Here is a 27,130-nt window from a genome sequence, read left to right as displayed (position 1 = left end):
GCGACATTCGCTCTCAAGTGGACCCAAACAACTCCTCCTATAAAACGTATTCAGGTGGTAAGTCAAACAGAATAGGGAATGTGCATTTTACAACCGGGTCGTTCTTGAATTGTGGTGGTATTTGAGTCTCTTGCACCCATGAAAATCACTTTAAAATGACAAATAGTTACACATCAATATAACCAAAAACGTTTTGAACTGTTTATCTATGATAAAACATTTGTCCTTAATACTGCAAAACTTTGTTTATGCATTGTTTTTTAAAGTACTTAGGGTAAACAAATTGGCTTGTCCCAGTAGTGAAGTGTAGAGTTGTTTAGACATTGGCTTGTCCCACTAGTGATGTGTAGAGTTGTTTAGACATTGGCTTGTCCCAGTAGTGATGTGAAGAGTTGTTTAGACATTGGCTTGTCCCAGTAGTGAAGTGTAGAGTTGTTTAGACATTGGCTTGTCCCACTAGTGATGTGTAGAGTTGTTTAGACATTGGCTTGTCCCAGTAGTGATGTGAAGAGTTGTTTAGACATTGGCTTGTCCCAGTAGTGATGTGAAGAGTTGTTTAGATATTGGCTTGTCCCAGTAGTGATGTGAAGAGTTGTTTAGACATTGGCTTGTCCCAGTAGTGAAGTGTAGTGTAGAGTTGTTTCCCAGAGTGATGTGTAGAGTTGTTGGCTTGTCCCAGTAGTGATGTGTAGAGTTGTTTAGACATTGGCTTGTCCCAGTAGTGATGTGTAGAGTTGTTTAGATATTGGCTTGTCCCAGTAGTGATGTGAATAGGTGTACAGACATGTTTTGGGGATTTAGATGTATTACTTTTAATGCTAGAAAGTGAGAGAGAAAAATGTATGTATCATATACATCAATAAAAACAAAAAGAGGCTATTAAAATAACTATTTATTTTAAAATAGTATGTCTGTCCCTCAGGTGTCTGTCTTTGGTGTTCCTGCCTTGACAATCACTCATTGCAAATATAAACAAGAACTTTGAACATTCCCTCCAGTGGTAAACGTATCAGGGAGGAGTCTATATTGAAGAGAATTGTTAATTAATTACACCCAGTATGTCATACATTTGAAAGATTCCATTGATACTTTGGTATGTCGAAATCCAAAGTGTCCCTCTGTGTTATTCAATTTAAAATGTAGGGAAATTACACTGTGAGCTAAATTATTAATCATGTCAAAAATGATTTTCAAAAGAGCTAATGACTTTAGATTTGAGTATATGCTGCATCAATTTAAGAAAATAACCTAAAATGTCTCATTAGTGTTACTACTCCTACCGATGGCACAATGTTATCATAATGTCATTAAGCAGTCATCTTAGTTGATGTTGAATGGGAGGATATACCAAAACACATTTAAATAAACTAAATCTAGAATAATTAAGTAGATTCTTTTGCCAAAATGCCAGTCCCCAATGCCACAGCAATTCAAGAACGACTCCGGCAATACTAACCACATTGTAATGTTAATAACATGATTAAGAAATGGAAGATCATAATCACCAGCTAGTCTAATACACCCAGATACACTTGGCCTGTCTCTCAATAGTTTAAACACTATAGCTTATTTTCCATATCTCCTTTCCTTGTGTCCTTCCCTCCATGATCACTGATCTGGCTGTACATGCCAGGTGGAAGAAACATCAGTTTCAATGAAGGAGATGAGGAAAGGAAGCCATTTCAAAGTGTCGAGAGACACCCAGTCAGTGCCTTAGTGTGGAACCACACAGCATCTACAATGTCCTGACACAGACTGCTTATTCGTGACACCACTGAACACAAACACTCAAAAGGAAATGACACCCCTCTCCACTGCAAGCAGTATTGATGAAGGCACACAGGGATGACAAACACACAGGGATGACAAACACACAGGGATGACAAACACACAGGGATGACAAACACACAGGGATGACAAACACACAGGGATGACAAACACACAGGGATGACAAACACATAGAGCCACACAGACAAATGATTAAGACTTGTCTTTAACTGTTACGCTGCCTTGTGCATTAGTTTAAGGGTTAAAATAGAATATATCTGTACAGGCAGTGACATTATCAGCTCAGCGTACAGTGGTGCGCTGGGAGTTAGGAAGGGGGCTTCTGTGTGTTTGGTCTAACACAGGGGTGGGCAAATTGTCTCGAGTGACAAATTGGGATTTTGAAATTCAACGGAGAGCCGCATTTTTGGGGGAACAAATTGTTTGTTAAAATTAAGTTGCGGGGGCCTCCCGAGTGATGCAGCGGTCTAAGGCACTGCATCGCACTACAGACCTGGGTTCGATCCCAGGCTGTGTCACAGCTGGCAGTGACTGGGAGACCCATGAGGCATTGGCACAGCGTCGTCCGGATTAGGAGAGGGTTTGGCAGGCCCGAGATTTCCTTGTCCCATCGCGCTCTAGCGACTCGTTTGGCGGGCCAGGCGCATGCGCACTGACACTGTCGCCAGGTGTTCAGTGTTTCTTCAGACACATTGGTGCGGCTGGCTTCTGAGTCGGTCGGGTCATGGTCGGTTGGCTCGGTCGGGTCATGTTTCGGAGGATGCACAGCTCTCGACCTTCGCCTCTCCCGAGTCCGTACGGATGTAGCAGCGATGGGACAAGACTATAACTACCAATTGGATACCATGAAAAAAAGATTTATAAAAATATATATATTTAATTTTTCAATGTCTCGCAGGCCGGATGTGGCCCGTACCTGGCTCCCCCTTGGTCTAATACATTATACACACACACTGCTGGTGGTGGACAGGGGCCAGTGCTAAGGGTATTGTTGTCTTCTACTGGACGTTGACAACAGTCTCGTGGATAGACTTGGCCACATAGTCGATGTTCTTAGTGGTCAGACCACACATGTTGATACGACCGCTGGCCATTAGGTAGATACTCCTCTCCTTGATCATGTACTCCACTTGTTTAGCTGGAGAGAGACAAAATATTAAAAAGGTATGAACAAATCAAATGGTATTTATCAAATGCTTCATAAACGACAGGAGTAGACTAGCAGGGCCCTTAACTGTAGGATTCCATATGTTATTTCTTAGTTTTTGTCTTCACTATTATTCTACAATGTAGAAAATAGTACAAATAAAGAAAAACCCTTGAATGAGTAGGTGTGACCAAACTTTTGACGGGTACTGTACATATAGGTAGAGATAGAGTCACCAGGCAACAGGACAGATAATAAACAGTAACAGCAGAGTAAGTGATGAGACAAAAGGTGTGTGTGTGTGTGTGTGTGTGTGTGTGTACTCACGGTTGAGGCCAGTGAAGCTGAACATGCCGATCTGCTGTGTGATGTGGTCCCATGTTCCTGGTGTTCCCAGAGCCTGCAGTTTAGCCTGGAGTGAAGCCCTCATCAACAACACACGGTCTGCCATGGTCTTCACATTATCCTTCCTACAACAGGGAGAGGGGGGAGGGGATAGAGGAGGAGAGAAGGAAGATGGAGGGAGAGAGAGAGAAAGAAAGAGGAAGGGATGAGAGAACGAGTGAACGAGAGAGAAGGGGATGAAGAGAGGATATATTTCAAATTACAGGAGATTGCTGAGGGGAGGTTGCTGAGGGGAGGTTGCTGAGGGGAGGTTGCTGAGGGAGGTTGCTGAGGGAGGTTGCTGAGGGGAGGTTGCTGAGGGGAGGTTGCTGAGGGGAGGGTGCTGAGGGGAGGGTGCTGAGGGGAGGGTGCTGAGGGGAGGGTGCTGAGGGAGATGGCTGAGGGGAGGGTGCTGAGGGGAGGTTGCTGAGGGGAGATGGCTGAGGGGAGGTTGCTGAGGGGAGGTTGCTGAGGGGAGATGGCTGAGGGGAGGGTGCTGAGGGGAGGGTGCTGAGGGGAGATGGCTGAGGGGAGTTGGCTAAGGGGAGGGTGCTGAGGGGAGGTGGCTGAGGGGAGATGGCTGAGGGGAGGTTGCTGAGGGGAGGTTGCTGAGGGGAGGGTGCTGAGGGGAGGTGCCTCATAGTAATGTCTGGAATGGCATCAAACAGGTGGAAACCATGTGTTTGAGGTGTTCAATGCCTTCCAGCCATTCCTCTGAGCCCGCCCTCCACAAAAAAAGGTTCCACCGGCCACCTGTGATTTGGACGTTTTGAACACTCATGTAGAACTGTTGGGAGTGGATACACTACTATGGACCTGTATGTGTTCCCACCATTCAGCGAAGAGTTCAGCTGTGTTGAGTGTGATGGCGACTAGCCTGGCACCCTGGGAGGGAGGGTTGGACCAGGTTACCCTGACAATCTTCTCCATCTGAGACAGAACCCTCCTCACGTTGTCAGCATCACGAGCTACGATGGTCAGGTTCCCCACACGTTCATCTGAAAGGAGATAGAATCTTCATTTCGGGTCTCTGCAGTTTACAGATTGCATTGGGGTGGGGGGGGGGGGGTCTGTCTGTCTCACTGTAAAGGCCAAAGTTCTTGGAGAAGGACTGGGCACAGAACATCTCAAAGCCCTGGGTGACAAAGTAGCGCACTGCCCATGCATCCTTATCCAGACAGCCTGATGCAAAACCCTGGTACGCAGAGTCAAAGAACACAAACAGCTTCCTCCTCTGGAGGGGGAGAGAGAAAAGAAAAAGGACAAAGATTAAAACATCTTCAGAAATGAGAAAAGATGTCATGCCAAAAACAAAAATGGTATTTTCTTATAATAACGTGTACACACAGTCTTACCTTCATGACCTCAGCCACCTGCGTCCACTCCACATGTGTAGGGTCTGTGCCGGTGGGGTTGTGGGCACAAGCGTGCAAAACGAAGATGGAATGCTTTGGTGCAGTCTGGGACCGGGGTCAAAGGTCAGTGTTAGACTACAGGACAGCCAAATGACAGAGTACTGGGAGCTGATACAGGAAGTTGGTATCGTTAAAGCTAAACATGTATTTTCAACAGTGTGTAAAAAGCTAATTTACTTTCAAGGTAGACATGACCATTTCTGATATTAAATATTCACTATTGTGAGGTCAACTCAGAGTTCGGGAGCCGGTCTGGTCTCCATGTCAACACCACCTGTTCAGGGGTCAGCGGCTCACCTCCAGGTCACCTAGGAAACCAGCAAGATCCAGTCCCCGCTTCTCTGCGTCCCAGTACTTATAGGGACGGACGTCCTTGAACCCAGCGTTGGCAAACACAGAGTTGTGGTTTTCTAGAAACAAACAGTAGAGCAGGTTTTACAACACTCTGCCTTTTCCCTAATAGAGAATTATTTTCCAAATCATGTTTTTTGAGTCCTCCTTTGTAACATTAGCAGAAATGATTGGATGGCTCTATTGCAGAGCCATGAACCAAAATAAAAAGTAACATGCTGTATTTGTAAATCACCTAATAATGAAATATTAAGAGGACAACTCAGCAGTATAAGTTCCAGATAACATAACATATCAAGGCCTCTCGAGTGGTGCAGCGGTCTAAGGCACTGCTAGAGGCGTCCCTACACACCCGGGTTTATTCCCAGGCTGTGTCGCTGCCGGCCACAGCCGGGAGACCCATGAGGCAGCGCACAATTGGCCAAGCGTCGTCCGGGTTAGAGGAGGGTTTGGCCGGCCCGGAATGTTTTTCTCCCATCGTGCTCTAACGACTCCTTGTGGCGGGCTGGGCACATGCACGCTGACTTCGATCGCCAGTTGTACGGTGTTTCCTACAACACATTGGTGTGGCTGGCTTCCAGGTTAAGTGAGCATCGTGTCAATAAGCAGTGTGGCTTGGCGGGGTTGTTTTTCGGAGGACACACGGCTCTCGACAAAAAGATAAATAATAATAGAATAAAACAAAGAATAAATACACAATGACTAACAATAACTTGAGTAGTCACTGACCTCCTCCCTGTAAGCTGTCTCATCAGCAAACTTAATGATGGTGTTGGAGTCACACAGTTGAGTATGAACACCTAGTATAGGAGGGGACTAAGCACACACCCCTAGGTAATTTCACCAATTCAGCCACTTGGGTACATTTGGGCAACTTGTGTGGGACACCTGGGTGACTTCATGCTAAATATCAATATCATGTAGCTCACCCATTCCTGAAGTTATCAGTCTGAAACATTGCACACCTACAGTTGCCCTCTTGTGTTATCCATCAAAATTATCTCCAGCATCCTATCTGACTGTGTGGCTAATCTAGTACATGTGAAAGATGATGCTACAACAATAAAAAACAGAAAACGTATGCTCTTTCTTTCTCTTTTCTTCCACCAGATCTGTGTTATATTCTCCTACATTCAATTAATATTTCCAAAAACTTCAGAATGTTTCCATTCAAATGATACCAAGAATATGCATATCCTTGCCTCTGGGGCTGAGCTACAGGCAGTTAGATTTGGGTATGTCTTCAGGCAGAAATTGAGAACAAAGGGATGCAGCCAAAAGAGGTTAAGGGTCAGAGTGGCAGATATGTTGTTGCCAGGATGTCTGGGATGATGGTGTTGATGTGAGCCATGACCAGCCTTTCAAAGCATTTCATGGCTACAGATGTGAGTGCTACGGGACAATAGTCATTTAGACAGGTTACTTTGGCATTCTTGGACACAGGAACTATGGTGGCCTGCTTGAACCATGTAGGTAATACAGGCTGGGTCAGAAAGAGGTTGAAAATGTCAGTGAAGACGTTTTCCAGTTGGTCAGCGCATGTTCTGAATACACATCCTGGCCCTGCGGTCTTGTGAATATTAACCTATTTTAAGGTCTTACTCACGTCAGCTACGGAGAGAAAGATCACACAGTTGTTCGGAACAGCTGGTGCTCTCATGCATGGTTCAGTGTTGGAATTTAGCTCGTCTGGTAGGCTCCAGTCACTGGGCTCCAGTTGGTGGCTGGGTTTCCCTTTGTAATCTGTGATAGTTTGCACGCCCTGCGACGTCATATCTGTCTGATTATACAGCTCCGGATCAACCATACGAGCAGAGATGTAGACAGCTGTTTAAGTTTTGTCGTTCCAGTGTGTGCCTACCCCAGGTTGGCGCTGAGACGTAGACAGGTGTGTTCATGTTGTCGTGCCCGTTGTACCAGCGTCTGAGAAACTCAGCCCCCATCTTCAGAGCACCTGTACCCCCCAGACATTGCACCGCTCCCACCTGACAGAGAGAGAGAGACAGACATACAGAATGAAAGTGAGCGAGAGAGAGAGAGGAGGATAGGGAGAGAAGAGCGGGAAAGAGTGAGAGAGCGATAGGGAGAGGTGAGAGAGAGAGCGACAGAGACCGAGGGGGTGGAGGAGAGACACTAGATAAGTGACTTAACTGCTTAAGAGCAATGTAGCTCACCAGTACTAATTTAAATGCAAATTCAACTCAATATATGTACGATCGAGCACACACACACACAACACAACCCACCAACACAAACTCATAAACTACCCTACCCTGTTCTCCTGGATGGCAGGGCTGTCTTCTCCCAGGGCGATCTTGGATGCAGAGGACCTAAACTCAGGCAGACCCAGGATGGGGAGGTACTCATGGTTCAGACGGTTGTCTGCTACGATGAGCTTCTCCACCTTCTTAACCACGGGCAGCAACCAGGGCTGGCCCTCATCTGTCCTGTAGGCTGGAGGGGAGAGACAGGCTAGCTATAGCGGCTGAGGGATACAGTGTTTCCAATATATGGGCCTAATATAGCCTACTAGCTAAGTGTTTTTACTAGAGTTGTGTTTACTTTATGTTGTACATTTTGCAGTAGCCCAACTCTGGCTTTCTCTGCAGCTGGCATTACTGCCCTGGTGAGCAACCCACCCAGGAGGAGCATTACTGCCCTGGTGAGCAACCCACCCAGGAGGAGCATTACTGCCCTGGTGAGCAACCCACTCAGGAGGAGAATTACTGCCCTGTTGAGAAACCCACCCAGGAGGAAAATTACTGCCCTGTTGAGAAACCCACTCAGGAGGAGCATTACTGCCCTGTTGAGAAACCCACTCAGGAGGAGAGTTACTGCCCTGTTGAGAAACCCACCCAGGAGGAAAATTACTGCCCTGTTGAGAAACCCACCCAGGAGGGGAATTACTGCCCTGTTGAGAAACCCACTCAGGAGGGGAATTACTGCCCTGTTGAGAAACCCACTCAGGAGGGGAATTACTGCCCTGTTGAGAAACCCACCCAGGAGGGGAATTACTGCCCTGTTGAGAAACCCACCCAGGAGGGGAATTACTGCCCTGTTGAGAAACCCACCCAGGAGGGGAATTACTGCCCTGTTGAGAAACCCACCCAGGAGGGGAATTACTGCCCTGGTGAGAAACCCACCCAGGAGGGGAATTACTGCCCTGGTGAGAAACCCACCCAGGAGGGGAATTACTGCCCTGTTGAGAAACCCACTCAGGAGGGGAATTACTGCCCTGTTGAGAAACCCACTCAGGAGGGGAATTACTGCCCTGTTGAGAAACCCACCCAGGAGGGGAATTACTGCCCTGTTGAGAAACCCACCCAGGAGGGGAATTACTGCCCTGGTGAGAAACCCACCCAGGAGGGGAATTACTGCCCTGGTGAGAAACCCACCCAGGAGGGGAATTACTGCCCTGGTGAGAAACCCACCCAGGAGGGGAATTACTGCCCTGGTGAGAAACCCACCCAGGAGGGGAATTACTGCCCTGGTGAGAAACCCACCCAGGAGGGGAATTACTGCCCTGGTGAGAAACCCACCCAGGAGGGGAATTACTGCCCTGTTGAGAAACCCACCCAGGAGGGGATGGTGCCAATGAACAACAGCCCCTGACAACCTGAAGAGAGTTTGAACACAGATGGAGATGTCACAAATACACACTACTACACTAGAAGTAGTATTGCTCTGCAAGATCCAAGTAGACTGATTGGTAATTAGGCCTACCTTCGGTCTCTCCCTACCTTCGGTCTCTCCCTACCTTCGGTCTCTCCCTACCTTCGGTCTCTCCCTACCTTCGGTCTCTGGCGGGCAACTTCATGTGTATTTTTGACTGTTAATTGTATGATATTGTTTAACCTGTGTGTGTTATACGTGCTGCACTCGCTACCTGACAGGTCCACATTGTAAATAACAACTTGTTTCCTAATTGACTTACCTCTATAAATAAAAGTGAAATAAAATTACAACGTTGCAAAGGTTTGTTTTAGTGGTTTTATCGGATCAGGATACAACCGGATACAAATGTCAGACTACAGCCTTGCACTTTCCCCTGTGGTCCTAAACCCCAGCCAGCCCCCACTGATAAGACAGCAACACTAGTAACTTACTAGTGAACAGTGTTGAGCTAATGAGGACAGGGCACTCCTGTCTAACAGGCTTTTATCTGTTCACTTACTGACTGCAATTGTCTGTAGACATACTTCCATTCACATCCACTTTCTAACAGAGCACGAGGCCTAACTGTATCAGTTGTGACTGAAGTTCAAGAGAAAACAGATATTTTCCTAAGTGGACATGGGTCCATCTCCTCTATTGGGGCGGCAGGTAGCCTAGTGGTTAGAGCGTTGGACTAGTAACCGAAAGGTTGGAAGATCAAGCCGAGCTGACAAGGTGCAATCTGTCGTTCTGCCCCTGAACAAGGTACTTAACCCACTGTTCCTAGGCCGTCAATGAAAATAAGAATTTGTTCTTAACTGACTTGCCTAGTAAAATAAAAAGATATCTGAGCATGCTAACACATGGTGTAGCTAGGTTATCTAGGCTATTTTCAGCCACAGTGTTAACCTACTAGAGGAAGAGATAACTTAAGCAATAATGCCTGAGAACCCAGGAACTCCTGGTTGTTCTGAGGCCTGAGTGAGATTAAGTTTATGAATTTCCTGCCTGGGCTGCGGGACAGTGGAATTATGAGATGAATATGTCATGGTATTTCTCTAGCGTAGTGCAATGCTAACCCTGTAGTCCTGAGAGGCCAAGCAAGCAGTCACAGGCAGCACACACACCAGGACTTCAGCCTTTTGGCCTCTGCGCTGCAGTGTTATATATTAACAGCACTCCACACCAACATCCAGTAAGAAGAACAGTCACAAGGTGTGAAATGGCTCTGTTCCACCCCAAAGTGCACTACTGGGGTGTATTCTGGCTAGTGTTCTCATAGGATCAGCGTAGAGAGCGTGAATGGGAGTGAATTGCTCTATGACCACGGTTCATTGATCTAGCTACAACTAATACTGATATGACCATGACGCATTTATCTACATCAACAACTACCGGCTTATTCCAGTCTGTTCCTACGCCAGTGACAGAGCTACTTCCTTGGATGACTGCCAAATACAGGTTATAGACCTTGCTATGCTATCTGTGCTGACCCCTCCTGTCTCAGTCTCCAGTATCTATGCTGCAATAGTCTATGTGCCAGGGGGCTCAGGTCAGTCTGTCCTATCTAGTGTAATTCTCCGGTCTTATCTGGTGTCCTGTGTGATCTTAAGTATGCTCCCTCTAATTCTCCAATCTCTCTCTCGCTTTCTCCCCTTCTCGGAGGACCTGAGAGATATGACCCTGCCTCAGGACTACCTGGCCTGATGAACTTTGGCTGTCCCAATCCCCAGTCCACCTGGTCGTGCTGCTGATCCAGTTTCTGCTGTTCTGCCTGCAACTATGGAACCCTGACTTGTTCACCGGACGTGCTACCTTGTCCTGGACCTGCTATTTCGACCACTGAATGTTCAGCTATGAAAGGTTAACTGACATTTACTCCTGAGGTGCTGACCTGTTGCACCCTCTATAACCACAGACTATTATTTGACACTGCTGGTCAACAATGGACGTTTGAACTTCTTGAAGAACGACATGGCCTTAATGGCCATGTACTCTTATAATCTACAACTGGCACAGCCAGATGAGGACCAGCCACCTCTAAGAGCCTGGTTTCTCTAGGTTTCTTCCTAGGATCCTAGCTGTCTCGAGAGTTTTTCCTAGCAACTGTGCTTCTACATCTGCATTGGTTGCCATTTGGTGTTTCAAGTACTTTGTGACTACTGCTGATGTAAAAAGGGCTTTATAAAATAAATGTGATTGAAATTTGACAGTAGATTCTGCAAAATCAATCAGCAGAGCAAGCAAGGATATCATGCATGTCATGTCCAGCCTGAGTTCATCCTTACCTTCTCCCTCCTTTGAAGAACTATGCTAGCCTAATCACTGATCTGGATAACATGATTGATTGGATAGGTGAAAAGGTTTTACCACATAGAACAGATCCAGTCATGTCACAGGGAGGGATGAGGGATTCGGTCACATTTTTTCAAACAGGGAGCAGCACCACAGCAACATTTTATTTACTTTTATTTAACTAGGCAAGTCAGTTAAGAAAAATTCTTATTTACAATGAAGGCCTACACCGGCCAAACCCGGACGGCACTGGGCCAATTGCGTGCCGCCCTATGGGACTCCCAATCACAGCCGGTTGTTATACAGCCTGGTTTCAAACCAGTCTGTTGTGACGCCTCTAGCACTGAGATGCAGTGTCTTAGACCGCTAGACAACTCGGGAGGTCTTTCGGATATTGTAGTTAATAGTTAGGATTATCATACAAGATTAGCTAGCTAACTAGTAGCGTTAGATGGCTAGTTACTGTTTAGCATCTGTTTACTTGATAACTGTTGTGCCGAAAATCTTCCCCCACCAGAATACGCCCGCCCCCCCATCGCGTGAACACACTACATTTTTCACCGCTATGAGTTGCTTGCTAGTTGAGATTTCTACTCTTCACTCCGTTGTCAGTTTAGTCTACATTCACTGATCTTATTTTTTTTAAATAAAACTCGTTAGCCTTGGTTTCTCAAATCAAATCAATTTATATAGCCCATCGTACATCAGCTGATATCTCAAAGTGCTGTACAGAAACTCAGCCTAAAACCCCAAACAGCAAGCAATGCAGGTGTAAAAGCAAATGATTGCTTCACCAAATTACTTCTCTGATAGAGTTCAGTGTGTCAAATCGGAGGGCCTGTTGTCCAGGCCTCTGGCAGTGTCTATGGGGGTGCCACAGGGTTCAATTCTTGGGCCGACTCTCTTCTCTGTTTACATCAATGATGTTGCTCTTGCTGCTGGTGATTCTCTGATACACCTCTACGCAGACGACACCATTCTGTATACTTCTGGCCCTTCTTTGGACACTGTGTTAACTAACCTCCAGATGAGCTTCAATGCCATACAACTCTCCTTCCGTCGCCTCCAATTACTCTTAAATACAAGTAAAATGAAATGCATGCTCTTCAACCGATCGCTGCCTGCACCTGCCCGCCCGTCCAGCATCACTACTCTGGATGGTTCTGACTTAGAATATGTGGACAACTACAAATACCTAGGTGTCTGGTTAGACTGTAAACTCTCCTTCCAGACTCACATCAAACATCTCCAATCCAAAGTTAAATCTAGAATTGGCTTCCTATTTCGCTACAAAGCATCCTTCACTCATGCTGCCAAACATACCCTCGTAAAACTGACGATCCTAGCCATCCTCAACTTCGATGATGTCATTTACAAAATAGCCTCCAATACCCTACTCAATAAATTGGATGCAGTCGATCACAGTGCCATCCGTTTTGTCACCAAAGCCCTATATACTACCCACCACTGCGACCTGTACGCTCTCGTTGGCTGGCCCTCGTTTCATACTCGTCGCCAAAACCACTGGCTCCAGGTCATCTACAAGACCCTGCTAGGTAAAATCCCCCCTTATCGTAGCTCACTGGTCACCATAGCAGCACCCACCTGTAGCACACGCTCCAGCAGGTATATCTCTCTGGTCACCCCCAAAGCCAATTCCTCCTTTGGCCGCCTCTCCTTCCAGTTCTCTGCTGCCAATGACTGGAACGAACTACAAAAATGTCTGAAACACTTATCTCCCTCACTAGCTTTAAGCACCAGCTGTCAGAACAGCTCACAGATTACTGCACCTGTGCATAGCCCATCTATAATTTAGCCCAAACAACTACCTCTTCACCTACTGTATTTATTTATTTAGCTCCTTTGCACCCCATTATTTCTACTTTCCACATTCTTCCAATGCAAATCTACCATTCCAGTGTTTTACTTGCTATATTGTATTTACTTTGCCACCGTGGCTTTTTTTTGCCTTTACCCCCCTTATCTCACCTCATTTGCTCACATTGTATAAACACTTATTTTTCTACTGTATTATTGACTGTATGTTTGTTTTACTCCACGTGTAACTCTGTGTTGTTGTTTGTGTCGAACTGCTTTGCTTTATCTTGGCCAGGTCGCAATTGTAAATGAGAACTTGTCCTCAACTTGCCTACCTGGTTAAATAAATCAAATGTTATTATGGCGGTTTGATCGCGTGGGAGGCAATAATAATGTCTGCAGTTTTCGGTTTGGCTATTTGTTTGAAGTGTATTAGTCTATAAATAAAACGCTTTGCCAAAAGTCGTAATCTCTCCCATGTCTTATTCGACTAGTAGTTGTTCTGAAATGTGTTTTGCTTGCCTACATTTTACTCCCTACTCTATGTTTTAATATAACACACATACATTCATTATTAATTTCGGTTGTCTATCCTGACGTGAAGTTCTTTCAACAGAAAGTATTTGACTCTAGTGACAAAATTAAGGAAATTAGAAAGAGGGGGGACTGGTCATATTATCACATTTCTTACCTCCAACACCGAGGTTCACCTTCATGGGGTTCGGGTCCTCTTTGAAATCATTCGACAGTTTGAAGACCGCTACTGGGGTAGCTTGGGGAACCTCACCGAATAATGACATGATGATGAATATTACCGAGGCGGAATTGTTAGCTAAAACGGGAAAACAACCGTGGACAAACCGCTGTTCAGTCTAATGGACGAAGTAGGAAAATAATTTCACCTTCAATTTGGATGGATTTGGTCAGTGGAAAATGGGTGTGAGAATTTGACCAATAGGAATTGAAAGCAACCAGCTTGATTAAAAAATCAGCCAATCTTAGCGACGATTGAAAAGGGGGAAATAATGTGACGTGGTTGACAGTTTGTGCCAATGACTAAACATTATTGGAGATTGACACGTTCATATGCAAATCTCGGTCGCTGAATATGAATATGAATAAACTGGTTTAACGATGTTTTGTTTTTTTCCTTCAAAAAATAGTGGATTCGATTAATACCCCGGGCATGACCCAGTGACCGTGTTAGCGTTGATTGCGTTTGATTTGGGACCGTGAGCAAGGTACCCAGTTCTGGCCAATTAAAAGCAAAGTAATTAATAGGATTCTGTGTTTTCATATGTAAAAGTCATTTACTTTCTGACAGAAATGCCTTGATGCTGGCATCGCCTGGTCACATGACGGGCCATAAACTAGTTCAACCCGGGGCAGTTTAATCGATTCCCTTCAATGTACAAACCTCTAGGAAATAACTACAATGTTATTGCATAGTTATGTAATAACATTTTTTTCTAAGAGGTTTCTACATTTTTGCAGGGAAATACAACGCCTCATAACATCAACTGTAGATAAAGGTGTTCACTTCACAAACAGGCATCCGAATGAACTTGTTCATTCGCATTTTAATCAAAAATATTTGTGTCGTATTCCTCTGCTCAGGCGTTGCATGCATCAATCAGTGGTTGCGTGCCACGTAATCGACGACGCCGTTGCGCACCAGATTGCTATAACATATCACGTGGTAAACTGATACGTAAAATTCCTGTCTAGGCGTTGTGAGATCTGAGCAGGGGAACACGACCTCTGCTACGCTATGTCAAAATGTAACGTCACACACCCCAACCTTTTGAAATCACTTCTCTATCTATCCACAAGGCAGCACCCTAAGCTTGTTATTCGTGATCCACCATGATTTCTGCCCTGGGTCACAGATCAGCCTCTCTTTGTACTTACTATATGTTGTCCAAGGGACATCATACCTTGGTCAAGGAACACAACATTAACCATAGATCAGTGTTTATGGCAACTTCTTCAACAGAGAAACATAATACGTTTTTTTGTTTCTTCCTCATTCCACCAAGTACCACCTTCACTGAACTATAAGCTTTAGGTACATGTAGACTACTGTAGTACACCTTAATAATGATGACACATTTCCAGCATGGCTCCATTGACAGGTTTAAAATCCCTGTGTCAACTCTGTTTGAATGCAAACATGCCAATGCAGATTTGAATCCAACCCAAACCGTGTTGATTCCAGAGCAGTGTGTGTGTGTGTGTGTGTGTGTGTGTGTGTGTGTGTGTGTGTGTGTGTGTGTGTGTGTGTGTGTGTGTGTGTGTGTGTGTGTGTGTGTACTCTCTCCCTCAGCTGTCTGTCTGAGGTGAAGTGGTTGATAAATGAAGGCCACTACTCTGCTCTGTCATCCCTCGGGTCTCGTGGACTAGAACGGAACATTTCTCAGGTCTCAGTAGAAGAGTCACCATGTGTCATGCTTCAACGCTTCAATACTCTCTCTGTGTCTGTTGTTAGTGGGTTACTTAAAATAACATTTTATTGACAGTACTTTTATTATTGGTATCTGGAAGGCTGGTCTGATGGCATACTAACCAACTCACGGTACTGTATAAGGTCATTTACTGTAGCTTACTTAGCATACTGGATTGCATTTGGTTGAGGCCACTAGTGAAAGGCAACACCTGACCCAAAAAAGCTTCTAGGTTTGGGGATTTCTATGGTTTTCACCTCACTTCCCGGGCCAGGTGCAGGGTAACCCCAGTGGGCCTTCCTGCCAGAAGAGGGTCTGGCTTTTTGAAGGCCATGGTGAACCCCCCTCAGACAATAGATGTTTTCATTATTTCCGACCAGGTGAGACCAGGTATCAGTGTGTGTGTTACCTGTCACTGTCAGGCCAGCAATTATAGGATTTGAGCTCCCTGAGCAGAGCAGGCTTCAGGCCTGGGGCCAAGAGGAGCCTGGAAACGACCGAGAAGACAAGGGGGGCCAAGGTCTGGGCTGTCAGTCCCTCCCTTGTCAGTCACTGGGTGTGTGTCTGCTTGTGGGCGTGGGCGGGTGGGTGGGTGGGTGTGAGTGAGTGAGTGAGTTTTCGTTCCTACTCAGTCCAATAACATTTAGAGAAAGAATTATGAAGAAAATATTGTTTGTTTCATAGAGTGATTTTATTTGGGTTTCAGGTTATCAGGGACTGTGTCGGATGTCAGACAATGACACCAAACACTCACACACACAAACGTGTGCCCAAACACACACACACACAAACGTGTGCCCAAACACTCACACACATAAACGTGTGCCCAAACACACACACACACAAACGTGTGCCCAAACACTCACACACACAAACGTGTGTCCAAACACACACACACACAAACGTGTGCCCAAACACTCACACACAAACGTGTGCCCAAACACACACACACACAAACGTGTGCCCAAACACACACACACACAAACGTGTGCCCAAACACACACGGCCACAACCACATTCCACGGGAGGTATAGAACACAATCACGAGAATACACACACACACACACACTGCTGAATTCTAGCGGGGACCTTTTGGCGTGGCTCACATGTTGTGTTGCCCTGTGTGTCTGTGGGTCAGTGATCTGTGTTGAGTGACTGTCTTTCAGCTTCCCGCACTGTTTGTTTTCCTGAGACAGTGTCATCAATTCTGCAACAAGGGATCAGACACACCAACAACAGAGACACAGGGACCTCCCTTGTATGCAGCGATCCTGAATAATGGTGCATCCATGCAGTAGCCAGACATGCCTCAGTGTGTGTGGGTGTGTGTGTGTTCAGTGACGGATGTTGCATCCATGCAGTAGCTAGACGTGTCTTCCCTTCCAGGGCCCATTGATCAAAGGTATGCAAACCTAGTTGTCTACACATTCCGTCACACCTGAGAAATCCCAGACATCACCTCACGCATTTACAACACACCATTTAACATGATTTGCAATGCAAATATAGACCAGGGGATGCTTGTATATTAGAATATATGGAAGTGACTCTGACAAACTTACCACATTGTTGCAATAGCTTCAAACCACATTAGATGACAATGGTTTACATAGGATGTTTACATGTATGTTGTAATGCTTTTGAAAGGTTGGGATGGCTTTGAGAGGGATATTCAATGTAGCATACAGTAATGTTGGCCTTGCAGGCCTCTCTTTCTCTCCCTCACTATTTCTATAACTGTCTCTCTTTTTCTCCCTCTCCAACAAATACCCTTCGTAAACATGTTTTTTACCTGAACTATTGCCTAGGCTTCAGGTCCCCAAGTGAACATAGTCTTGTGGAACGCAGGAAACCTGGATTTGAACCCAGTCGGTCACACTAGCCCTGACCTCCACAAGTGGGAAAGTAGTAGGCGTGGATTCCTACTAAATTGACTTCTACAGTAATTGATTGATGTAGTGTTTAGTTTAGCTGACTCTGACTGACCAGACCTGAGATCAGTGTAGCTATGCACTGCTGTAACAATAGGAGGAAGTGGTAGGATCATGTCTGCGTTTCTACGTCCATCCTTTGACTGTACGTCTCTATGAATTATATTATATTTGACCTATAACCATGGTCTTCAACTCATCCTCAGCTCATAATTCAACCTGATCGATTTTAAACAATGAACAATGATGTTAATGCCTCATCGTTGCTGTATTGAAATTTACAGAGAGAGAGAGAGAGAGAGAGAGAGAGCACTGCGTGCTTCTCTTCCAGTTCTGTATTTATTTACAGAGTTAAATACTTAAGAATGGGACGTCATGACTTAAAGTAAATAAGCTGTCATAGTAATGGATCAACACAAGCATTTTCTCAGCAAGATGTTTACCTTGTGTGTGTGTGTGTGTGTGTGTGTGTGTGTGTGTGTGTGTGTGTGTGTGTGTGTGTGTGTGTGTGTGTGTGTGTGCTTGTGTGCGTGTGCGTGTGCGTGTGGGTGTGGGTGTGTGGGTGTGCGTGCGTGCGTGCGTGTGTGCGTGCGTGCGCGGGCGTGCGTGCGTGTGTGTGTGTGTGTGTGTGTGCGTGTGATTCCTAACAACCGTGTTTGAGTGCAACCATTGCTATAAACTGTCCTACATGCCTGTGGCCAGATGAACTCAAGTCAACCTTTCGATTGTGTTCCAACATGGCTGTCCAGACCAGACAGATGTTTTATTGATACAGAAACACAGCAGCATGCCAAAGACTGGGAACCTCTGTCCACACATCCTATGAACACATTTTTACATTTACATTTGAGTCATTTAGCAGACCCTCTTATCCAGAGCGACTTGTATTCATCTTACAGTTTCTTTTAAATCGCTTTGGTACTATTTTCACAATTATGTGGTGAATTTTAAAAACTCTTAGCACAAAAATCCAAACTGGCAACACTTGTAACGCAGCCAGTCTTACCTTCAAAACCTTTCATTGTGCATTCATTTTGTTTCTAGACATCTTTCACCACACAATCATTGATCAAAAATGTGACTATGAAATAAAAGGAGTACATTGATTTAATCACAAAAACATAATTATATATTCTCAATGTAGAATATACATCGCCTTCAGAAAGTATTCAGACACCTTGACTTATTCCACATTTTGTCAAGTTACAGCCTTATTCTAAAATGGATTAAATTGTTTTTTCCCCCTCATCAATCTACACACAATATCCCATAATGACAAAGCAAAAACAGGTTTTTAGACATTGTTGCAAATTTATTACAAATAAAAAACTGAAATATCACGTTTACATAAGTATTCAGACCCTTTACTCAGTACTTTGTTGAAGCACCTTTGGCAGCGATTACAGCCTCAAGTCTTCTTGGGTATGACGCTACAAACTTGGCACACCTGTACTTGGGGAGTTTCTCCTATTCTTCTCTGCAGATCCTCTCAAGCTCTGTCAGGTTGGATGGGGAGTTTTGCTGCACAGCTATTTTCAGGTCTCTCCAGAGATGTTCGATCAGGTTCAAGTCAGGGTTCTGGCTGGGCCACTCAAGGACATTCAGAGACTTGTCCTGAAGCCGCTCCTGCATTGTCTTGGCTGTGTGCTTATGGTCATTGTTCTGTTGGAAGGTAAACCTTCGCCCCTGTCTGAGGTCCTGAGCGCTCTGGAGCAGGTTTTCATCAAGGATCTCTCTGTACTTTTCTCCATTCATCTTTCCCTCAATCCTGACTAGTCTCCCAGTTCCTACCACTGAACAAAATAAACACAGCATGATGCTGCCACCACCATGCTTCACCGTAGGGATGGTGCCAGATTTCCTCTAGACGTGATGCTCGGCAGAGAATTTTTCGCTTTGTCGTTTTGGGGTATTGTGTGTAGTGTGATGAGGACTTTTTTCAAGTGTAATCTTAGATTTTAGAATAAGGATGTAACATAACTAAATGTGGAAAATGCCAAGTGGTCTGAATACTTCTCGAAGGCACTGTACATGTTTAAGCGGTCCTGTATGTAGCTCAGTTCAAAAGAGCATTGCACTAGCAACACCAGAGCTGTTTTAAATATGTTTTTGGACCATAAACAGATTTGGATCATTAATCCATACAGTCCAAATAATGATGATCCACGCTTCTTTGAAAATATATATAATAATTTATCAAGCCTACAAGCAATACCAGACTCTATTATTATGGTGGGAGATTATAATATGGTTTTATATACCTCAATGGACGGTAAAGGAAATCAAACTAAAAATTATGCAAATAATGAAGATCATGGATATGGTGGATATATAATGAAGCTAGTGGATATTTGGAGGCTTACATATTCTGACCTAGTGAGATATACATGGTGGAGGCTTCAATATCCTGACCTAGTGAGATATACATGGTGGAGGCTTCAATATCCTGACCTAGTGAGATATACATGGTGGAGGCTTCAATATCCTGACCTAGTGAGATATACATGGTGGAGGCTTCAATATCCTGACCTAGTGAGATATACATGGTGGAGGCTTCAATATCCTGACCTAGTGAGATATACATGGTGGAGGCATCAATATCCTGACCTAGTGAGATATACATGGTGGAGGCTTCAATATCCTGACCTAGTGAGATATACATGGTGGAGGCTTAAATATCCTGACCTAGTGAGATATACATGGTGGAGGCTTCAAAATCCTGCCCTAGTGAGATATACATGGTGAAGGCTTCAATATCCTGACCTAGTGAGATATACATGGTGGAGGCTTCAATATCCTGACCTAGTGAGATATACATGGTGGAGGCTTCAATATCCTGACCTAGTGAGATATACATGGTGGAGGCTTCAATATCCTGACCTAGTGAGATATACATGGTGGAGGCTTCAATATCCTGACCTAGTGAGATATACATGGTGGAGGCTTCAATATCCTGACCTTGTGAGATATACATGGTGGAGGCTTAAATATCCTGACCTAGTGAGATATACATGGTGGAGGCTCAATCAAGCTAGTCGTCTTGAATACTTTCTTATGTAATTCTCGCTGGCACCAAAAGTTTAAAAAAAGTAATAAGTGTTGATAGGGGACAGAATGCGATCGGACCATCACATAATTGGCATATACTTTACACTTACGGAATATCCACATGGGCGAGGATATTGGAAACTTAATCAAAGCCTACTGGATGACAACTTGTTTTTAACAAGGACAGAAGTATTTATAACGGACTTTTTCCAACATAACATACAGTAGGTACAGCAGATCCCCTTCTTGTACGGGACATTTAAATGTGCCTTTAGAGCCCATGCAATTCAAGCCTCATCTTTAAAGCAGAAGCAATTCAAGTCAAGAGAATCCATTTTAAGAAAGAAAATAGAGGGACTAACAGTACAGATAGATAGCAATAAAAACTGAACCATAGAGGCACAGAATACGTTAGAGGTCAAATAAATGGAGGAACTTATTCAAGAAAGACAAAGAGTGATATATGATTTTAAAAATAAAGCAAACTGGATCGAATATGGGGGAAAAATCTTCGATATAGAAATGCTGCCAAAGAAAAATGTACTGAAACTTGTTACAAATGACGGAGTCACCCATAATTCACCAAAATATATTTTGAAAGAGGAAGCAAAGTACTTTAAGCAAATGATTTAATTTAGGTCTCCTCAATCTCCACTAACCAAAGTTAATTGTAAGGATTTTTTCCCTATTAATACTGTTAAATTAACAGCTGTACAGAAAGACTCATGTGAAGGACAAATTACAGAGGAGGAACTTCTTGGTCCAATTAAAGACTTTAAGTCCGGGAAAACTCCAGGGCTGGATGGCATACCTGTTGAGGTGTACCAAACCTTTTGTGATGTACTCAGAGGAGTGTTATTAGCATGTTTTAACCACTCCTATAAAAATGATAGATTAACAGATACTCAACAAGAAGGTCTGATTTCATTATTACTGAAACAGGATCCAAGTGGTAAATATAAAGATCCACTCCATTAAAAAAATTGGAGGCCCCTCACACTTCAGTGTTGTGATGCAAAATACTAGCAAAGTGCCTAGCGTCTAGAATTTAAAGGGTATTGTCGGATATTATTCATCCTAATCAGCCAGGTTTTTTTTTTACATTGAAGACGCATTGAAGATAATATAAGACAAGTAGTTGAAACAATAGGACACTGAAATCTGTCAAACCTGGCCTGGTATTCAAAGCTGACTTTGAAAGGCTTCTGATAAAGTATGACTGGAATTGATATATTAAAATCAAAGCAAATCAAATGTATTTATATAGCCCTTCTTACATCAACTGATATCTCAAAGTGCTGTAAAGAAACCCAGCCTAAAACCCCAAACAGAAAGCAATGCAGGTGTAGAATCACAGTGACTAGGAAAAACTCCCTAGAAAGGCCAAAACCTAGAAAGAAACCTAGAGAGGGCAGCATAAATACTGGAGGCTGAGACAGGAGGGGTCAGGAGACACTGTGGCCCCATCCGATGACACCCCCGGACAGGGCCAAACAGGTAGGATATAACCCCACCCACTTTGCCAAAGCACAGCCCCCACACCACTAGAAGGATATCTTCAACCACCAACTTACCATCCTGAGCCAAGGCAGAGTATAGCCCACAAAGATCTCCGCCAAGGCACAACCCAAGGGGGTGGCGCCAACCCCGACAGGAAAGGTTGGCGCCACTCAAGTGACGCACCCCTCCTAGGGACGGCATGGAAGAGCACCAGTAAGTCAGTGACTCAGCCCCTGTAATAGGGTTAGAGGCAGAGAATCCCAGTGGGATGAACCTTTCTTTAACTAGGCACGTCAGTTTAAGAACAAATGATTATTTACAATGACGGCCTACCCCCCGGCCAAACCCTCCTTTAACCTGGATGACGCTGGGCCAATTGTGCGCCGCCCTACGGGACTCCCAGTCACGGTCAGTTGTGACACAGCCTCGGAACGAAGGAGGGTCTGTAGTGACACCTCTATATATAAATGCCTGGAATATTTCCATTTTGGAGAATCTCTTATACAATGGTTTAAAGTTATGTATAGTAAACTCAGGTGTAAAATAGTAAATAATGGCTACTTCTCAGAAAGTTTTAAACTGTCAAGAGGAGTCACTTTTATTGATAACTTTGACACCTTCTGGAAACAGAAGATACTCTACAGGAATGACGGAGTCCATCCAAGTCATCTTGTCCACACATTTCAAGGCTGCGTTGAAAAAATGATCCAAGACCATCTCAGTAAATCCGTACCATTGTGACAATGAGTCGTCATAATGCTGCATCAAATGTACATGATCTTAGGGGCATTGGCAAACACAATGTAAGTCATTTAATGTATGTACCCTAATTGCACCGAATACATATGTTTATCCTACAGCTATTGTAAGCAGCAATCATGAGCCTATAAACCAGATTTACGCTGTTAGCACTGAGGCGGTGTGCAATAGTAGGAAGACCACTTTATGCAGCTCACCCTGCACTATCAGCTCCAATGTAAATAACATGAGTAAGTCTGAATCTGATAAGCTTCCCAGTAAAGCATTAAAACAATCAAGCAACACAGAAAAGTCCTAAAAAATAACCCATATTAACATGTAGCCTAAGAAACAAGGTCCATGAAGTCAATAACTTGCTTGTAACAGATGACATTCATACTCTGACTATCTCTGAAACTCACTTAGATAATTCCTTTGATGATACAGTGGTAGCAATACATGGTTATAACATCTACCAAAAAGACAGAAACGCCAAACGGAGGCGGTGTTGTGGTCTATATTCAGAACCACATTACTGTAAAGCTTAGAGAAGACCTAATGTTAAATAATGTTGAAGTAATATGGCTAAAGGATCATCTGCCTCACCTAAAGCCCATTCTGGTGGGAAGCTGCTATAGACCACCAAGTGCTAACAGTCAGTATCTGGATAATATGTGTGAAATGCTTGATAATGTATGTGATATCAACAGAGAAGTATATTTTCTGGGTGATTTAAATATTGACTGGCTATCATCAAGCTGCCCACTCAGGAAAAAACTTCAAAGTGTAACCAGTGCCTGCAACCTGGATCAAGTTGTCAGTCAACCTACCAGGGTAGTTACAAACAGCACATGAATAAAATCATCAACATGTATTGATCACATCTTTATTAATGCTGCAGATATTTGCTTTAAAGCAGTATCCAAATCCATAGGATGTAGTGATCACAATATAATAGCCATATCTAGGAAAATCAAAGTTTCAAAGGCTGGGCCTAATATAGTGTATAACAGCTCATACAATAAGTTTTTGTAGAGATTCATATGTTGATGATGTAAAGAATATTTTCTGGTCTGTGGTGTGTAATGAGGAGCAACCAGACGCTGCACTTGACGCATTTATGAAACTACCTATTCCAGTTACTAATAAGCATCGCCCATCAAGAACATGACTGCAAAAACTGTTAAATCCCCTTGGATTGATGAGGAATTGAAAAATTGTATGGTTGAGAGGGATGAGGAAAAAGGTATGGAAATTAAGTCCCATCTGATTGGCAAACGTACTGCAAATTAAGAAATCATGTGACTAAACTAAAGAAAGAGAAAAAATAAACTACACTATGAAACAAAGTTCAATTATATAAAGAATGATAGTAAAAAGCTTTCGGGGCACCTTAAATTACATTTTGGGGGGAAAAAGTCAACTCGGCTCCTTCATTCATTGAATCAGATGGCTCATTCATCACAAAGCCCACTGATATTGCAAACTACTTGAATTACTTTTTCATTGGCAAGATGAGAAAACTTAGGGATGACATGTCAGCAACAAACGCTGACACTACACATCCAAGTATATCGGACCAAATTATGAAAGACAAGAACTGTACATTTGAATTCCATAAAGTCAGTGTGGAAGAGGTGAAAGAAAGTGATTGTTGTCTATCACCAATGACAAGCCACCGGGGTCTGACAATCTGGATGGAAAATGACTGAGGATAATAGCAGACGATATTGCCACATCTTCAATTTAAGCCTACTAGAGAGCGTGTGCCCTCAGGCCTGGAGGGAAGCTAAAAAGTCATTCTGCTACCCAAGAATAGTAAAGCCCCCTTTACTGGCTCAAATAGCCGTCCAATCAGCCTGTTACCAACCCTTAGTAAACATCCGGAAAAAAATTGTGTTTGACCAGATGCAATGCTATTTCACAGTAAACAAATTGACAACAGAATGTCAGCATGCTTATAGGGAAGGGCATTCAACAATCACAGCACTTACACAAATGACTGATGATTGGCTGAGAGAAATTGATGATAAAATTATTGTGGGGGGCTGTCTTGTTAGACTTCTGTGCAGCTTTTGACATTATCGATCATAGTCTGCTGCTGGAAAAACGGATGTGTTATGGCTTACACCCCCTGCTATAATGTAGATAAAGAGTTACTTGTCTAACTGACACAGAGGGTGTTCTTAACCTCTTTGGGATAGGGGGCAGTATTTTGACGTCCGGATGAAAATCGTTCACAAAGTAAACTGCCTGTTACTCAGGCCCAGAAGCCAGGACATGTATTCGTAGATTTGGATAGAAAACACTCAAAAGTTTCTAAAACTGTTAAAATAATGTCTTTGAGTATAACAGAACTGATATGGCAGGCGAAACCCTGAGGACAAACCATCCCCAAAAAATCTAATTTCAGCCTACCACTGTTTCCAATGGCTGTCATGTTTATTATGAGGCAAAATCCTCTCAGATTGAAGTTCCTAGGGCTTCCACTAGATGCCAACAGTCTTTAGAAGGAGTTTCAGGCTTGGTTTTGGAAAAATGAGCTAGAATTTGTTGTTTTTCGAAGTGGCTCCCATTTTGGCTGTAGTGTTATCATGCGCGTGGATGAGAGCACGTTCTTTGTTGTTTATCTCCGGTAAAGACAATAACGATTCTCCGTCTTAAATTGTATAATTTATTTACGTATTATGGTATCTGAGGTTTGATTATAAACGTTGTTTGACTTGTTTGGAGAAGTTTATTGGTAACGTTTGGGATTCCTTTTGTATGCATTTTGAAGGAGTGAAACCGGTGGATTATTGAATGAAGAGTTTTTGGGGATATAAAGAAGAACTTTATCGAACAAAAGGACCATTTGTGATGTAGCTGGAACCTTTTGGAGTACCAACAGAAGAAGATCTTCAAAGGTAAGGCATTTATTATATCGTTATTTCTGACTTTCGTGGAGCACCTGCCGGGTTGAAAAATGTTTTTCATGCTTTTGTAAGCGGGGCGCTGTCCTCAGATGGTGTGCTTTCGCCATATAGCCTTTTTGAAATCTGACACAGCGGCTGGATTAAAAAGAAGTTAGCTTTATTTTGATGTATGACAATTATATTTTCATGAATGTTAAATATTTATATTTCTGTCATTTGAATTTCGCACTCTGCAATTTCACCGGATGTTGTCGAGGTGGGTCGCTAGCGGAATGCCTGTGCCAGAAAGGTTCATGGAAGCCTCTCAAATATAATCCAGTTAGAATCAGGAATTTCCCGGGGTAGCTGTTTAGGCCCCTTGCTTTTTTACATTTTTACTAACGACATGCCACTGACTTTGAGTAAAGCCAGAGTGTCTATTTATGCGGATGACTCAGCGCTATATACTTCAGCTACTACAGCGACTGAAATGACTGCAACACTCAACAAAGAGCTGCAGTTAGTTTCAGAGTGAGTGGCAAGGAATAAGTTAACTCTAAATATTTCTAAAACTAAAAGCATTGTATTTTGAGCAAAATTCTCACTAAACCCTGAACCTCAACTAAATCTTGTAATAAATAATGTGAAAATTGAGCAAGTTGAGATTACTAAACTGCTTGGAGTAACCATAGATTGTAAACTGTCATGGTCAAAACATATTAATGCAGTAGTATCTGAGATGGGGAGAAGTCTGTCTATAATAAAGTGATGCTCTGCCTTCTTAACAACACTATCAACAAGGCAGGTCCTACAGGCTCTAGTATTGTCACACCTTGACTACTGTTCAGTCGTGTGGTCAGGTGCCACAAAAAAAGGACTTAGGAAAATTGCTATTGGCTCAGAACAGGGCAACATTCCACATCAAGTAACTGACGCGAGCAGTAAAATTAGATTTAAAAAACAGATTAAAAACACCTTATGGAACAGTGGGGGACTGTGAAGCAACACAAACATTGGCACAGACACATGCACAGGCACACACACACACACACACACACACACACACACACACACACACACACACACACACGCATGCATGCATGATACCATACGCGCTATACATACACATGGATTTAGTACTGTTGATATGTGGTAGAGGTGGAGTAGGGGCCCGAGGGCACACAGAGTGTTGTGAAATCTGTGAATGTATTGTAATGTTTTGAAAATTGTGTAAACTGCCTTAATCCCAGGAAGAGTAGCTGCTGCATCTAATGGGGATCCATAATAAATACAAAATACAAAAACCAAGGTTGTCCACTATCGACTTAAATGTATATATTATGGCCATCGAAATGTTAGCTATTAAAATCAGATCCAACAATAATATCAAGGGCCTAGAAATCCAGGGCTTAAAAACAAAGGTTTCATTGTACGCTGATGATTCATGTTTTCTTTTAAATCCACAACTTGGATTCCTCCACAGCTTCATAGAGGATCTAGATAATTTTTCTAACCTCTCTGGATTACAACCAAATTATAGTAAATGCACTATATTATGTATTGGATCACAACAACAAAAAACATTTACAGTACTGTGTAGTTAACCAATAGCAATGTCTGACGGTGAAGTGGACATACTCGGTTTCCATATCCCGAAAGAAAGAACATATCTCAAAATAAAAGAAAGTTAGCAAAAATAGATAAGATCTTGTTACCGTGGGGG

General features: G+C 43.5%; 1 protein-coding gene and 1 long non-coding RNA gene across 2 annotated transcripts; one reads left to right on the top strand and one right to left on the bottom strand.

The window, feature by feature from the left end:
• Positions 1-874: 874 nt before the first annotated feature.
• On the bottom strand, positions 875-13,788 carry LOC115121514 (aspartate aminotransferase, cytoplasmic-like). The gene is made up of 9 exons (XM_029650613.2): positions 13,544-13,788; positions 7,358-7,539; positions 6,947-7,070; positions 5,032-5,144; positions 4,675-4,779; positions 4,403-4,553; positions 4,152-4,317; positions 3,263-3,405; positions 875-2,926 (listed from the first exon to the last, which is right to left on the bottom strand). Exons 1-9 carry the CDS (start codon positions 13,650-13,652, stop codon positions 2,787-2,789), a joined length of 1,233 nt encoding a protein of 410 aa, XP_029506473.1. The 5' UTR covers positions 13,653-13,788; the 3' UTR covers positions 875-2,786.
• On the top strand, positions 8,982-10,949 carry LOC135561234 (uncharacterized). The gene is made up of 2 exons (XR_010459343.1): positions 8,982-10,200; positions 10,432-10,949. It is a non-coding gene; the product is annotated as an uncharacterized LOC135561234 (long non-coding RNA).
• Positions 13,789-27,130: the final 13,342 nt, after the last annotated feature.

The sequence above is a fragment of the Oncorhynchus nerka genome, linkage group LG16, assembly GCF_034236695.1.
Source record: "Oncorhynchus nerka isolate Pitt River linkage group LG16, Oner_Uvic_2.0, whole genome shotgun sequence".
In the NCBI taxonomy this organism is placed as follows: domain Eukaryota; kingdom Metazoa; phylum Chordata; class Actinopteri; order Salmoniformes; family Salmonidae; genus Oncorhynchus; species Oncorhynchus nerka.
Note: the sequence above shows the minus strand (reverse complement) of the source record. Positions and strands in the feature narration are given on the sequence as shown.

Coding starts and splice junctions, on each gene's coding strand:
- LOC115121514 (XM_029650613.2), bottom strand. CDS start 13,652: ATGTCATTATTCGGTGAGGTTCCCCAAGCTACCCCAGTAGCGGTCTTC. Junction 7,071..7,357: donor CTGCCATCCAGGAGAACAGG/GTAGGGTAGTTT, acceptor TCTCTCTGTCAG/GTGGGAGCGGTGCAATGTCT. Junction 3,406..4,151: donor GCTGAACTCTTCGCTGAATG/GTGGGAACACAT, acceptor TCCCTGTTGTAG/GAAGGATAATGTGAAGACCA.